Source organism: Mchenga conophoros, linkage group LG10 (assembly GCF_057382185.1).
Source record: "Mchenga conophoros isolate Kocher_MC1m ecotype Shallow Benthic linkage group LG10, M_conophoros_male_GT1.1, whole genome shotgun sequence".
In the NCBI taxonomy this organism is placed as follows: Eukaryota; Metazoa; Chordata; class Actinopteri; order Cichliformes; family Cichlidae; genus Mchenga; species Mchenga conophoros.
This window is the reverse complement of record NC_140535.1, coordinates 4,299,584-4,314,997: the sequence shown is the minus strand read 5'-3', so window position 1 is coordinate 4,314,997 and position 15,414 is coordinate 4,299,584. Positions and strand designations below refer to the sequence as shown.

At 43.2% G+C, this 15,414-nt stretch overlaps 1 protein-coding gene across 1 annotated transcript; it reads left to right on the top strand.

Moving 5' to 3' along the window:
• The first annotated feature begins 117 nt into the window (after window positions 1–117).
• kptn (kaptin (actin binding protein)) lies at window positions 118–13,276 on the top strand. The gene is made up of 12 exons (XM_085288262.1): window positions 118–622; window positions 5,484–5,566; window positions 5,643–5,727; window positions 5,803–5,857; window positions 7,247–7,325; window positions 8,244–8,317; window positions 10,000–10,106; window positions 11,176–11,259; window positions 11,350–11,413; window positions 11,506–11,641; window positions 12,311–12,484; window positions 12,873–13,276. Exons 1-12 carry the CDS (start codon window positions 421–423, stop codon window positions 13,035–13,037), a joined length of 1,308 nt encoding a protein of 435 aa, XP_085144388.1. The 5' UTR covers window positions 118–420; the 3' UTR covers window positions 13,038–13,276.
• Window positions 13,277–15,414: the final 2,138 nt, after the last annotated feature.

The following is a 15,414-nucleotide window of genomic DNA, read 5'->3' as shown; positions in this document are numbered from 1 at the left end:
ATTATTCCGATAGCGGTTTTGTCCACAGTGGCCCGGGTTTTCTCTCCCCTGAGTCCCTTATAGATATTAAATCCCATATTTCCAATGAAAGTGAACGCAGCTCGGGTCAAACCCGGATATTTTTCTTCATGCGTACTGTCTATGGCTATTCAAGTTGTTTATTATATCTTAGAGACACTCGTTAGAGGATATGTGATATCAGAATAAAATAATATTAACTGAGTTATTTTAGCGTCGATATGCAATTTGTGGAGAGTGTTAGCTGAATTTCAAAATGAACGAGCGGGAACATTTTTAATCCAACTCATTGTTGTGGAGTTTGAGGGCTCTGCAGCCACTACACAAGCATGAACGGGGAAAAGTCTAAATGTTTAATACAAATCGTAATATAAACCAGTGATTGTGCTTGTATCCTGCAAGATGCTCCGAGAATCGTATCCCTTCGTGGAGGACAGTTTCAGCCGCTTCCCGTCGCAGAGCAACATTTATGGGCTGTGTCAGGCCGGGGAGCAGGAGCTGTTAGCGGCCACTCTCAAGGGGAAGGTGGTGTGTTTCAGATACCAAGAGCTGCAGCAGAAGATCCGACCGGTGGCCAAGGAGGTTCAGTTCACTTACATCCCAGGTACGCAGGGGAAAGACGGGTCAAGTGCTCAAGTTTCAGTACTGAAGAAATTATGTTTATTTCTACTATTTCTTACACATTAAACATTAGACCTAGACCTCCTTTCCTGTTTCCTGGATCTTCTATCAAATAAAAAAAATTTTTTAAAAAAAATAAATCTTAAAAGCAATTATAGAAGACAGCATCCGTCAAAGTAGATTTTTGGATCAGGACAAGCTTCTCCTGTCGTTTATAAACTCCTTACATTTGTGTGACTCTTTGAAGAGACCTGACTGTATATTAACATCTCTGTGTTAACAGTCTTTTTCTTATGGACTGACCCCTGGGTTTGGAAAATAGACTGTACATAACAGATAGGACGTAACTGCTGTCACCCATTGGTTCTGAACTGTAAGACACAATCCAGGCAATACTGTGCAGTAAACAGCAGACCTGTTCAAAGTACAGAAGTCTGCTGCAGTTAAGTCAGGGCTCCAGCATGTGATGAGATGGTCCTTGTGGAGTAAGAGTGAATGGAAGTAAGTGGCTAAAAAGTAATTTGCATGACAAAAAAGCCACATAGAAACAGACAGGTTCAATGATTGGGGCCCCTGGTTTTTGAGGTCTGACAGACTTTATCCCCTCCCCCCCTTAACAACCAATAGACGACTTAAAATGAAGCTATAGGGGCCCCAGTGAGTGGGGACTGGAAAGAACTCTTGTTTTACTCCTTTGTTGTGCAAGTACTCAGATATGTGCACATAGATGTTGCTACAGAGCTTGTCCTTAAGGTAAGGAAGCTACACAACACAATAGAAAGACTGTGTTTCAACGTAAACTGCATGCACTGAATATTTTACTCACGTAAAATTACAGAAGTTTAACACTTCAAGCAACAACTAAACAATTGTACAGATTGTATATTTCAGAATGACCTATAGGAATGCACAAATATGGTCTGATATTAGTCTTTTTGACTCATGTCATGTTTATTACTCATGTCATGACTCATGTCATGTTTATTATTTCAGCTCACCCGTGGTTTTCTGTTGAGATTAGATGTCACAGATAGTAGGATGAAGACTTGAAACAGTTATTGTAATGAAGATTTTTTGTTTCCTTCGCCCAATCAGTGCATCCCTTCTATATTATTATAAAATGATAAGATTGTTGATTTATGCTGAAGACTGGAATTTATTGTGTCACAGAAGCCAAAACTTTAAAACCAGCCTTCAACAAAACAGATTAAATAAAGGAGAATATACATATTCTCCTGCTGTATGCGGTTTGAGACAACATACAGCAGCGGTCCCCAACCCCTGGGCCACGCACCAGTACAAGTCCGGTCCGGTCCGTGGTCGTTTGGTACCAGGCTGCGAGAGTTGAGGCCCGGGTGTAAAATTGATGGTTTTCAGGGTTTTTATCGGTTTTTATCATTATTTTTTTAACGTTATTATCGTAAACTTGGTTTCCCTGGGTCTTTTCCAGTGTGTTATTAATAAATCTTTTCTTTTGGTTTTATTTTGTTGTATTTTTCCGCGACACCTTAAATGCCATCCATCCATCCATCCATCCATCCATCCATCTTCATCCGCTTTGTCCGGGGCCGGGTCGCGGGGGCAGCAGCCTAAGCAAAGAGGCCCAGACCTCCCTCTCCCCAGCCACCTCCTCCAGCTTATCCGGGGGAATACCAAGGCGTTCCCAGGCCAGCCGAGAGATATAATCTCTCCAGCGTGTCCTGGGTCTGCCCCGGGGCCTCCTCCCGGTGGGACATGCCTGGAACACCTCACCCAGGAGGCGCCCAGGGGGCATCCTTGTCAGATGCCCGAACCACCTCAGCTGGCTCCTTTCGATGTGGAGCAGCAGCTGCTCTACTCTGAGCCCCTCCCGGATGGCCGAACTTCTCACCCTATCTCTAAGGGAGAGGCCAGCCACCCTTCGGAGGAAGCTCATTTCTGCCGCTTGTATCCGCGATCTCGTTCTTTCGGTCACTACCCACAGCTCGTGGCCATAGGTGAGGGTAGGGACGTAGATCGACCGGTAAATTGAGAGCTTCGCTTTTACACTCAGCTCCCTCTTCACCACGACGGACCGGTGCAGCGTCCGCATTACTGCAGCTGCAGCCCCAATCCGTCTGTCGATCTCCGGCTCCCTTCTCCCATCACTCGCGAACAAGACCCCGAGATACTTGAACTCCTCCACTTGGGGCAGGAACTCATCCCCGACCCGGAGTGGGCACTCCACCCTTTTCCGGCTGAGAACCATGGCCTCAGATTTGGAGGTGCTGATCCTCATTCCCGCTGCTTCACACTCGGCTGCGAACCGCTCCAGTGCGAGCTGGAGGCCCTCACCCGATGAAGCCAACAGAACCACATCATCTGCAAAAATCAGAGATGAGATTCTGAGGCCACCAAAGCGAAAGCCCTCCGCCACTTGGCTGCGCCTAGAAATCCTGTCCATAAAAATGATGAACAGAACCGGAGACAAAGGGCAGCCCTGGCGGAGCCCATCACCCACCGGGAACGAGTCCGACTTATTGCCGGCAATGCGAACCAAGCTCTTGCAACGGTTGTATAGGGATCGAATCGAGGCAGTCCGAAAGTCTTTTTCCATGGCCTCTCCGAACTCCTCCCACACCCGAGTTTTTGCTTCAGCCACTGCCCGAGCCGCATTCTGCTTGGCCTGTCGATACCTGTCGGCTGCCTCCGGAGTCCCACAGGCTAACCAAGCCCGATAGGACTCCTTCTTCAGCCTGGTGGCTCCCTTCACCTCTGGTGTCCACCATTTGGTTCGGGGATTACCACCACGGCAGGCACCAACCACCTTGCGGCCGCAGCTCAATGCAGCAGCTTCGGCAATGGAGACGCTGAACATGGTCCATTCGGACTCAATGTCCCCAGTCTCCCTCGGAATGCTGTTGAAGCTCTGCCGGAGGTGTGCGTTGAAGATCTCGCGGACTGGGGCCTCTGCTAGACGTTCCCAGCACACCCTCACTACGCGTTTAGGTGCACCAGGTCTGTCCAGCGTCTTACCCCGCCACCTGATCCAACTCACCACCAGGTGGTGATCAGTTGACAGCTCAGCCCCTCTCTTTACCCGAGTGTCCAGAACATATGGTCGCAGGTCTGCTGATACGATTACAAAATCGATCATCGACCTACGGCCTAGAGCATCCTGGTGCCACGTGCACTTATGGACACTCTTATGTTCGAACAGGGTGTTCGTTATGGCCAAACTGTGATTAGCACAGAAGTCGAATAACAGAGCACCGCTCGGGTTCAGATCAGGGAGGCCGTTCCTACCAATCACGCCCCTCCAGGTCTCGCTGTCGTTACCCACGTGAGCATTGAAGTCTCCCAGCAGGACAACAGAGTCTCCAGGTGGAGCACCCTCCAGCACCCCCCCCAGGGACTCTAAGAAGGCTGGGTACTCTGAACTGCCACTCGGCGCATAAGCGCAGATGACTGTCAGGACCCGTTCCCCGACCCTAAGGCGCAGGGAACAAACCCTCTCGTCCACCGGGAAAAACCCCAACGTACCGGCAGCAAGCCGAGGGGATATTAGGATACCCACCCCAGCCCGCCGCCTCTCACCAGGGGCAACTCCAGACTGAGACAGAGTCCAGCCCCTCTCCAGGAGACTGGTTCCAGAGCCCAAGCCATGTGTAGAGGTGAGCCCGACTATATCTAGCCGGTACCTCTCAACCTCACGCACTAACTCAGGCTCCTTCCCCACCAGAGAGGTGACCCTTATGAAAAGGACATCGAGGGAACAGTTTACCCTGCCCGGGATAGGGTTACCGGGGCCCCGCCCTGGAGCCAGGCCCGGGGAGGGTGCCCGAGGGCGAGCGTCTGGTGGCCGGGCCTTAGTCCATGGGGCCCGGCCGGGCACAGCCCGAAGAGGAGACATGGGCCCATCCTCCCGCAGGCCCACCACCCGCAGGAGGCGCCATAGGGGTCGGGTGCATTGTGTGCCGGGTGGCGGCCAGGAGCGGAGGCCCTGGCGGACTGACCCCCGGCTGCCAAGACTGGCAATAGGGACCTTAAATGCCGGTCCGTGAAAATATTGTCGGACATAAACCGGTCTGTGATGCAAAAAAGGCTGGGGACTGCTGGGATACAGTATGAATAAATACAATGTAACAGCACTAAAAAGATACAAATGACAGAAAATCAAACAAAACAGAAAAAAGCAAAATAAAAACAATAATCAGTGGCCATAGTGATCAAACTTAAATACAGTGGTACAGGGAGCTTAATAAGTGAATCGGGTAATAAATGAAGGCATTGTGATATGATCAATGAAATACTTTCACAACAGAAGAGAAAGTGTTGCTGCGTTTCATATAAATGGTGTGAAGGGTGGTGAAGAACTATTCAGAACTGATACATGAATGTGTTCTTTATTTTAATGGTGATGTTGAATATTTACTGCTTTAATATACGTTTTATATTTCTTCTTCTAGTCTGTAGAGTTTGCGTAGGGCATACATTTTTGTTTTCGTTTTAAATGACATCACAGTGTATTTGCTGAATATATTTTGTATTCTAAAAAAAGTTTTCAAATAAACATAAAGGGTCTGAGCAATATACTGTAGATGATATTGGTGGAGGTTAACAATATAGATCTCACTTCATGAAGGAGAGCATCTCTCTCTCATTAGCGCAGAGCAACAAAACAGATTTTCTGCCTTATAATGAAACATTTTCTCTGAATATTTATCCTGTTATTTCAGAAAAAACAAACAAGATAAATCATTCTGTAAGTCTGAAATGAATGATGAAGCTGTCGGTGTACGGTCGTATGTTAATTCTGTTATGATGCACGTTGTTGTTTGTAGTCGCTCAGTGCTGAAAAGGTTTGACTCTGTTTTCTTATCTAGTTGATGCAGAGATCGTATCAATCGATGCTTTCATCAAGTCTCCACCCAAGAGAGGTCTGGTGGTGGGCATCACCTTCATTAAGGTATTGTAACTTTAAAATCAGAGTATGAACTGTGCCATGGTAGAAGCATACTGATTCATGGCTGATCTCCTCGCAGGACTCTGGGGACAAAGCCACTCCATTCCTAAATATCTACTGTGACTATGAACCTGGCTCAGAGTTCAACCTGGACTCTATTGCACGTGAGCGATGCATTGTCTGCGTATGTGTTGTGCTCTCGCTGACATGTCCTGATCATGTCGTGTTTCTCTGAACAGAGAGCTGCCTGAATCTGGAGCTGCAGTTCACGCCCTTCCAGCTTTACCACACAGAGTAAGTTTGCTGCTGTACAAAGATAGTTCTTGCTGACTATAGTCACCATGGTAACTAACCTTGCAGATTTTGCCACATAGTTTTAACCAAGAATTAAAAGAGAAAACCGAGCTCTTCCTGATCTCCTGCTGCAGGTTATGACGATCTCCTTTGGGCTGTAGCGTCAATCAGAAATTACTAAGAAACAAACAGGCACAATACAGGTGGTGGCTGTAAGGGCTTCACACTGAAGCTGGATATGCAAAATGTGATTTTTGGCAGTTTAACGTGAAAGATGACTCATGTAAAAGATATTCGTGACGTCTTTGCTCATGCTGTTTTTGCTTACATAGTGAAAGAGTTCAGAGTTCTAATGGCCAAAACTCTGACAGTGTCTGAGTGTACGCGCTGCTGCAGCGTACTCCTACTAATCAAGCAGCATGAAATGACACGCTGATCAATATGATGCTGGCACCTGTGTTTGGGATTCCAGCAAGGAAGAAAATCCACTTCAGTTGAGGGAGCAGAAGCTTGTTTGTGTGCTTCCCCTGCTGTTATCATAGAAACAGACAGCAGAGGAATAACACACATACATCCTGGCTCACATTCAGGAGGTGAGCTGATGTCCTGCCCAAGTCTATTAGATTCATGTTGGACAGTTTAGCTTAAAAATAGCTCAGAAAATTGCTAAAAAATCACACATTTTGTAGACATTTTAAAACAAGAATACATGGAAAACAATTAAAAGTAAATAAAAAATACATGCACAATAATCATTCTGCAGAACTGTGGACCGTTTATATGATTATCAATCATTACAAAATACAGAAACACAACTCCAGGCTGGTAGCATTACAACTTTAGCTACTTGACAACTGAGATTTCAGTGCTGTTAAATATTTAATGTTTTTCTCAAGTACTGATAAATCTATTGTTACCACATTTTATATCCTATTGCTGTGCTGAATCATCGTGTTTCTGCAGGCTGACTCAGTTTCTCAGCTGGAGTCCATCATTTTTCATGAGCTGGTACAGGAATATTCATGAATGGGCTTTAGTGTCTTTATGGCTGTGCTCAGTCACTGAGCAGTTTAAGTACAGACTGTGTGTGTGTGTGTCTGGATAGTAAATGTAATGTTTTTCTCAGGTAGAGCAGGTCGTCTACCAGTCAGGGTGTCGGTAGCTTGACTCCTGGCTCCTTCTGTCTGTGTTAAAGTACCAGTACAAATAAAATGCTTAGGTATAGATAGAAGCTGTATGAATGTGTGATTGGGTGAGTGAGACTCGAAGTAGAAAGCATTTAGTGCTCAAATTAAGTAGAAATATATCGAAGTAGCAGTATAATGTATATAAGTACCAGTCCATTTACCATTTATCATGTGAGTGAGCTTGTCTCCCTCTGTCTGTCAGAGTGCAGTGTGCTGAAGGAGGGAGTGAGACGGTGTTTCTGCTAAGCGGTCATGACCAGAGGATCCACCTTTACAAGGAGGTCAGAGACAATACCAGATCAGTGCATTCTAATGACAACTTAAAATATTTGTCTCCTTCTCATCTGTGTATCAATGTATTCTCTAGTAAGTCCCTTTATCCATTATGTGGAGTCACGGTAGCAGCAGACTAAGTAGGGGATTGCAGACATTAGAGTTGGGAATCACCTCTCATGTCTAACCATCAGAAAGTAAACGGTTGGATGGCTTCTCTTTGTGTTCCCAGTGGAAGCTGTGGGGAAAAAATCTTCAAACATCTTTCTTTAAAAATATTGTTGAACATAAAGTAAAATCTGGCTTCAGCCTTTCAGAAGAGCCAAAAATAAAAATGTCTTCCACAGTGAGAGCCTGTTTACTGTGAAACCCACTCTATGTGTTGTCTAAGCTCCACTGCAGCTCAGCAGGGACACCATCCCTGGAAATTCCAGAGGGAGTGTTGGACCAAACAGCCATTGGATTTGTCTCAGTCATACTTCTGAAGCCTCATACTAGCAGAAAACAAGAACTGTGCTTTGTTCTTCCTCGTCACCTCCACTGGAAGCACATAATAAAGGGATTTTGTTATGGCTAGCATGAACAGGAGGAAAGATCACAGCAAGTAAACCCTGCTTTAGTGTTCACTTAGGAACCTGAATATAATCAGACAGGAAAAATCATTAAAAAAATTCTTTTTAAAAGAATTTTATGAAAAAAAGTCAGAATTCTGATTTTTGTTCCAAAACTGTGAAAAAAAAAATCCTAATCGTCTTCCAAAATTTAAAATGAAACCATATAGATGCATGCAACAGAACTAATACTACAGGAAGCATTGGAGATAAAATATGATTGTAATCTGTTGTAACTTTGTATATCTGAAGATGTTTACTTTGATCATGCAAACATCAGCGTTGCATTCAGCCTGACTCTCTTGTGTCTAACAGAACGCCTCCTTGCATCAGTTTGAAGAGCAGCCAGTGGAGAGACTCTTCCCCGAGCTGCAGCAGCTTCCCAGCAAGTGAGTCCCTTCAGCTCTCATCTCTCTGGATGTGGCCGCTGGGCTGATTGGGTTTGATGAGGGATGAGCATTATGTGTTTCTCTGTTAATCAGATTCATGATTTCCCACATTATCCAGCTTACTGTTCTGATCACTGTTTGTACAGTTTGTTTGTACTCAGTTAGCAGGTCTATTACTATACACAAGAACGATAATGTCATTATAGTGTCATTTACTGAAGTTTGAGTAACGAAGGAAGCATGGAAATGTGGAAAGAATGTTTTAAGATACGAAGTTACGAAGAGGATGGTGCATATAATAACAGTCAGCAACACTGAGAGTTGAACAATGAGACCGAGACAAGTCCCACATGTTTCAGATCTATCATCCATTCTTTTTCCACTTATCCGATTAAGGGTCACGACGAGGCTTGAGGCAGCTCCCATAGGGCAAGATGCGGCTACACGCTAGACTGGTTGCCAACCTGCAGCAGGGCTAACACAGAGAGACAGACAAGCATTCACACCCTCAGTGTGGGGAAAGTCTTCAGTTTTTGGTCTTGTTCTTTGCTCAGTGCCTTTAAAAAATGTTGGATTTGTTGTGTAATACCTGCCGACACCTCCCATACAATAATGATTTAACGAGAAACAAATAAATACAGATAATACTAAAACTCATAAAGTGATCATTGTTATACACCAGGCAACAAAATGAAATGAATAGATTTACTGTGAAAAAGAGCTCTAAAAGAAAAAGCAGCACATCATGTCAGGACCTAAAGAAACTCAGCAAGAGATGAAAAACAAAGTCACTGATATCTGTCAGTCTGGGAAGTGTAAAAAAGAAATTTCCAAAGATGTGGGACTTCAGCAAATCACAGTGAGAGCCATTATTAACAAATAGAAAAAACCTGCAATAGCAGGAACCTTCCTACCCAGCCAGCCTACCCAAATTACTCCGAGAGTGCCAGACGCTTTCCTTTCTTTCTCCGACAGGTCAGGTAGGCTTGAATAGTTTTTTTTCTTCATAAAATAAATTAAATTCATAATTTAAAAACTGAGTTTTGCATTTCCTCGGGTTATCTTTGAATATAAAAATTCCTTTGATGATTTGAAACATTTAAGTATGATAGATTTACGCAAAGCTAAGTAATCAGGAAGAGGCCAAATAATTATTCCCAGTACTGTAGCTCTTTGGGAATCACCTCGTTGGCACAAAAATATAATTTTATGCCCATCAAACTGTCAGGCACATCTCTGGAAATTTTCCAAAGATTAAACTAATGAACTGGGAGCAATTTGTATTTTTTGTGATGGGCCGCTAGTAACGAACTGTCTAATGATACAAGTTAAAATTAGTTTTTTACTAAGTTGTCTATTATGTGTAGAAAGCAAAGATTCGTCCCTTGAGTTAGGTGCCTTTTTTAATCAAGCTGTTGTTTATTTAGCATCATCATAATAACGGCTTAACAAACAAAAAGCATTTCTCTGAAAAAAGGGAAAAAGTAGCCAGTGTCCAAAGAAAAAGTTTGAATGACTTCCAGAAAGCCTGAACAAGTGTGTCTACTTTAACAATGACAAGAACGTTTGGCTTCTTGGAAGCAAACTATGATAGTTGGGTAAATACTTTCATTGTTATCGATACGAGAAAAAAACACACGTATCATCTGTAAACACGTTTTTGTTTCCTTCTCTCTGTGCAGTGTGTTATGGATGGATATACAGAGCATAGCTGGAGGCCGGCGGCTCTCGGTGTTTGGCTGTCAGAATGGCTGTGTTGGGCTAGCTGTGGTCAGCCAGACTGAGCTAGGTGAGGCGAGTGGAACGTACTTGAACGTTCCTCTTAGAGTCGCTCCATCACACGACTGTCTCATGATTCCTTAACCACCACTGACTTAGTCAAACTGAACTCCCGGCTTCTCTGCAGGAATGCTGAACATACAGTGCATCCGAAAAGTATTCACAACTTCACTTGTTACACATTTTGTTACATTACAGCCTTATTCCAAAAATAAATGAAATTCATTTTTCACCTCAAAATTGTGCACACAATGCTCCATAATCACAAGGTGAAAAACCAAAAATATGACATGGATGTACATGTAAGTATTCACAGCCTTTGTTCAGTACTTTGTTGAAGCACCTTTGGCAGCAATTGCAGTCTCAAGTCTTTTTCAGTATGAAGCTACAAGCTAGCACACCTATTTTTGAGAAGTTTCTCCCATTCTTCTTACAGAATCGCTCAAGCTCCAACAGGTTGGAGTGTCGGTTCACTTTCAAATCTCTCCATTCTCTTTCAATCGGATTAAAGTCTGGGCTCTGGCTGGGCCACTCACCCAAAGCTACTCCTTTGTTATGTAGGCTGTGTTTAGGGTTGTTGTCCTGCTGGAAGATGAATCTACTCCCACCCTGAGGTCCAGACCACTCTGGCTATCATCAGAAATGGCTCTGTATATTGATACATTCATCTTTCCCTCGACTGGTCTCCCAGTTCCTGCTGCATAGCGTGATGCAGCCACCACCATGCTTCACTGTAGCGATGGTATTGGCAAGGTGGTGAGAGGTGTCTGGTTTTCCCCAGACATGACACTTGGCATCAAGACCAGAGTGAGAGTTCTTGACTATAAATCTTTAAAATGTTAAATGAGATTCTTTCCCACACGTAGCATAACATAGGTTACATTCCACCATACAATGCTCTCTACAATAAAAAGTTGTCTAGTTCGATTAAAGATTTGTTGAAGTATGTTAAAAGAAGCCAAAGCCTAATTACGTCCATGCAATATTAAGTTTATAGGTGTGTCTATCCATCATTTTGGCTTTATCATTGATGTCCCCAAGTGTGTTTTCAGTATTGTGTCTGTGTGTGTTTATGTCAGAGGTTTTGCAGAGCTGGCGGGTCCAGTTTGACAGTCCAATCTCTACCGTGCTGCTGTTCCCTCTGAGCTTCCACACAGAGGCCGGTACGATTCTCCTCTGTTACATCTGATCTCTGCTTCACTTTGTGAATCTGCAGCGCACCTCAAGATTGTCCATTTCTTCTTCTTTTCCAGGTGTGGAAATGGAAAGCTATAACCTACTAGTGGCCAGTACCATAGAGATGGCAGTTGTGTACAGGTCAGAGACAAATGAATGGTTTTGTGCAGTTTTGCTTTCTCTCTGAAGACGAAGAAATTGTAGGTTTTTTTGTTGCATGTCTTTTATTGCAGAGATGTCCAGAAGGACGGTTTGTCCCAGGCCACATGCCTCTTGGAAAGTGACCAGTGGGACGCAGTAGTTTGTGCTCTGGTCATCGATCTGGATTTTGATGGGCAGAAGGAGGTGCTGTTGGGCACATATGGACAGGTAAGACCTTTACTAATGGATAGGCTGTATTTTATTTATTTATTTTACTTTTTTAATAAAAGTCAATGTATTTATCCATCTCTTAATACTTAAACCCTTGGCCTGAAGCCCTTAGCTCCATGATTGATGGTTGCCATTGAACACAAATCTTTTTCACTGCTTGCCACTTAAGATAAAGGCTCAGTCATTTCATGGAAATGCTACTTATTGTAGGTCTTAACTGGGAAAAAAGGAGTGCATTTATTACTACTTGTAGCTGTAGAAAAATAATTTCTACTCTGGTGATTAGTTTCACCAGCAGGATGCTGTGGATGTGTGGGATTGACTCAAAACAAACTGCACTGTTTGTTCACAGCAAAGAAGGAAGATATGAGCCGGTGCATTGTTGTGACTTCTTGATCTGTTTTTAATAGTTTTTGAATATAAATGGACCTCGCTGGCTCAGAGGAATAAATGAAACATAGGCACCGTATCGTTAGCAGGATACACTAACAGCTTTCTGTCTTCATGGGATTTTCTGATTGTAAGAATATAGAAGATCTGCTCATGAATAAAGTGGCAAAGTAGGTACGGAGGAAGTGAGTATGATTGAAAGGGAAAGATTATAGGTTTTGTTTTTTGATTTAAAATGATAGATTTATATATAAATCCTCTTTTTCTATAATGCAGGAATTGCTGTGTTATAAATTCCAGCCCATGGGAAGTGGACAAAATGGACAGTTTCAGCTGCAGTGGAGACGGAGCTTCAAAAGTCCTTTGCTGTCCCTCATATACTTGGATTTAACTGCAGATGGTTTGAGAGAGCTGGCTGTTCTCACACTGAAGGGACTGCACATCTTACAGGTTTGTAGCTGAAACCTGTGTGACAGTCATGGTACTGTGTAGCGTCCTCATGGTCACTGCCTGCTGAACTCAAGCTAAGAAGAAGTATTTGAGCTGACATCGAGTTGCCAGCTGCAAAACTTTAAACGGAAAATGATTTCATGTGGTTTTTAGCCCACGTTTATGACTTCATTAATGATTTTAGTTGGATTTCGCCTTCAGAATGAGCTTTTGTGATTCAAGTGCTATTCTTCATCACTGAGCAGCTGGAATGAGAAAGCATCCATATTAAGCTCCAAAGAAAAAGAATCACCATGATCTGCTTGTGGAAAAATAAATATCTTAATCCACACGTTAGCGTTGTCACCCCTGCAGACACTCATTATTTCACTCCCCTTTGTCTTTGCAGCACAGTCTCTCCAGCACCGCTGATTTGGTCCTTGAGCGGCTCACACAGAGGGAGTCAGCGCTAATGGCCAGCTCGGAGGTGGAGTCAGCGAGAGCACAACACACTGAAGACAATGAGGCTCCAGCTCAGAAACTGGAGTGTATAATGCAGACACCCTCAGATTAACAAATGTATTGCATTTTTCTCCCCACGTGTAAATCCTGGTGGTTCAGAATGAAATCTCTTAAAGGTGCAACGTGAAGATTTTTCTCAGGGGTTCATCTTCCTGGAGGCTGATGAGAGACACTGGTTTCAGAAGTCATATGTAACTGCTCAGGTCTGCTTCATGGTATAGTTGTAAAAAAGGCTGAATTGTGACATGATGACAGTGTACAGTTATTTGCAGGTAATAAAGGACATCATATTTATATCCTGTTTTTGTCTGATTTGATCTTTCCCTGTGTCAAGGAGGTTAGCTGATTGGTTTGTTTGTTTGTATGGCTTAGCAGATTCAGTAGAGTGATAAAGTTAAATATTTTCTGACATTTTATTTATAATAAAACACATTGTTACTTCTGTAACATGCCACAGGTTGCCATCTTAAGTATGCTGCTTACACTTAAAGCCTAGCTCAGTGCAGAACAGTCACCAAGCGTTCGCTCCTCCAGAAGGTGATTATTTTGATTAATAATGCTACAGCTTTACTGCTCATGACACTGGTTACTGTGGCTCCTCAAGATGAAAACAACAAATCACATCATTCAAAAATGCAGAAAATGTGCAAAGCTGGACAAAAAATGCTTTTCTACCAATATAGATGACCTGATCTGGCTTTCATTTGTTAAGCTTTGTATTCTTTTAGGCATAAGTAGTAATGGCTTCACTCTGACAAGATACCACTCATTCAAAATTATTCTTTAACAATATAAACATTGCAAACTTATACCCCAGCAAACATGCTCCTTTGCAGCCCAAATGAGGACAAGGTGGGCAGACCCAGCCCACACAAACCAGAGCAGAATGTGGGCGGCAATACCAGTGTCCAAGGTGGAGCTCGAGGCCCAGATTAAGTGGCCAACCAGACCCTGTGGTTTGGGGCCCAGATATGCCCCAAATTTCACACTACTGGGACTGAGACCACCATGATGAATTACTGCCAGTATGGAAACTGGACCAGAATGTTATAAGATACTTGCAGCCACTTTTTTATTCACAAAGGATTTTTACAGTTTTTATTCATTTATTGTTTTTTTAAACACACTGGATGCATTTGCTGACACAACCGAGAAGGCATTTATGTCCCCTCCATAGTGCAAACCAGGGAGATTTTGCTTGAAAGTCACACGTAAAAAAAAAAAAAAAAATCAAACTACAAAACTCTAGCACCACTTGGCCTCAAAGAGAAAATAAGAACTCAAATCCTATCAACAGCTTAGTCTCTTAGAAAATGGAATATAGCTACTTAGTTCAATTTTATTTATATAGCGCAACAACATCACAACAGTTGCCTCAAGGTACTTTATAATGCAAGGTAGAGACTCTTCAATAATACAGAGAAAACCCCAGAAATCAGATGAGCCCCTATGAGCAAGCGCCTTGGGAGAGTGGGAAGGAAAAACCCATTTTCAACAGGAAGAACCGGACAAGATGCTGAGAGTAAATAATGATTAAATGCAGAGTGCTGAAAAAGCTGAGTAAAGAACAAACAGTGCATCATGGGAATCCCTAGACCTATTGCAGTGTAACTAAGGGAGGATTCTGGATAACCTGATCCAACCTTTATACTTTTTAAAAAAGGAAAGTTTGAAGCCTAATCTTAAAAGTAGAGATAGTGTCTGTCACCTGAATCCAAACTGGAGCTGGTTCTACAGAAGTGGGGCCTGGAAGCTGAAGGCTCTGCCTCCCATTCTGCTTTTAAATACTCCAGGAACCACATTATTTATTTAAAAGCACCTTTCAAGACACCCAAGGACACTTAATATAGAATAAGACACATAATAGAACAATGATAATGAAGAACAATAAAAAAACAAAAAGCACAAGATAAAATAATTAGTTTACAGTGAATATGCAGATTTGAACAGATGGGTTTTGAGTTGGGATTTAAACTGAGGGAGAGAACCAATGTTTCTTATATCTGGGGGTAGAGAGCTCCACAGGCTGGGAGCAGAGCAGCTGAAGGCTCTGCTTCCCATGGTGAGGCCGAAAGAAGGCAGAGCAAGTTGGATAGAAGAAGATCGAAGTGAGCGGGCAGAAGAAGTAATGCTTAACAGATCAGAAAGGTAAGGAGGTGCTCCTCCTATTATGAAGACTAGAGGGCCTAAGACCGAGCCTTGGGGAACACCAGAAGTGACTGGGAATAGACGAGAGCACACATGTAAGTCAGCAGTCCTGCATATTCATTTAATATGCACACTGAAGGACATATTCTGGTCAAAAACGACTCCTAGATTCTTCAGTGTTACTGGAGGCCAATGTAATGCCATCCAGGTTAAAGAATCTGGTCAGAATCAGACAGTGTAATAAAACAATGGTTTCATCTTCTCCACAGTAGTCACCTGTT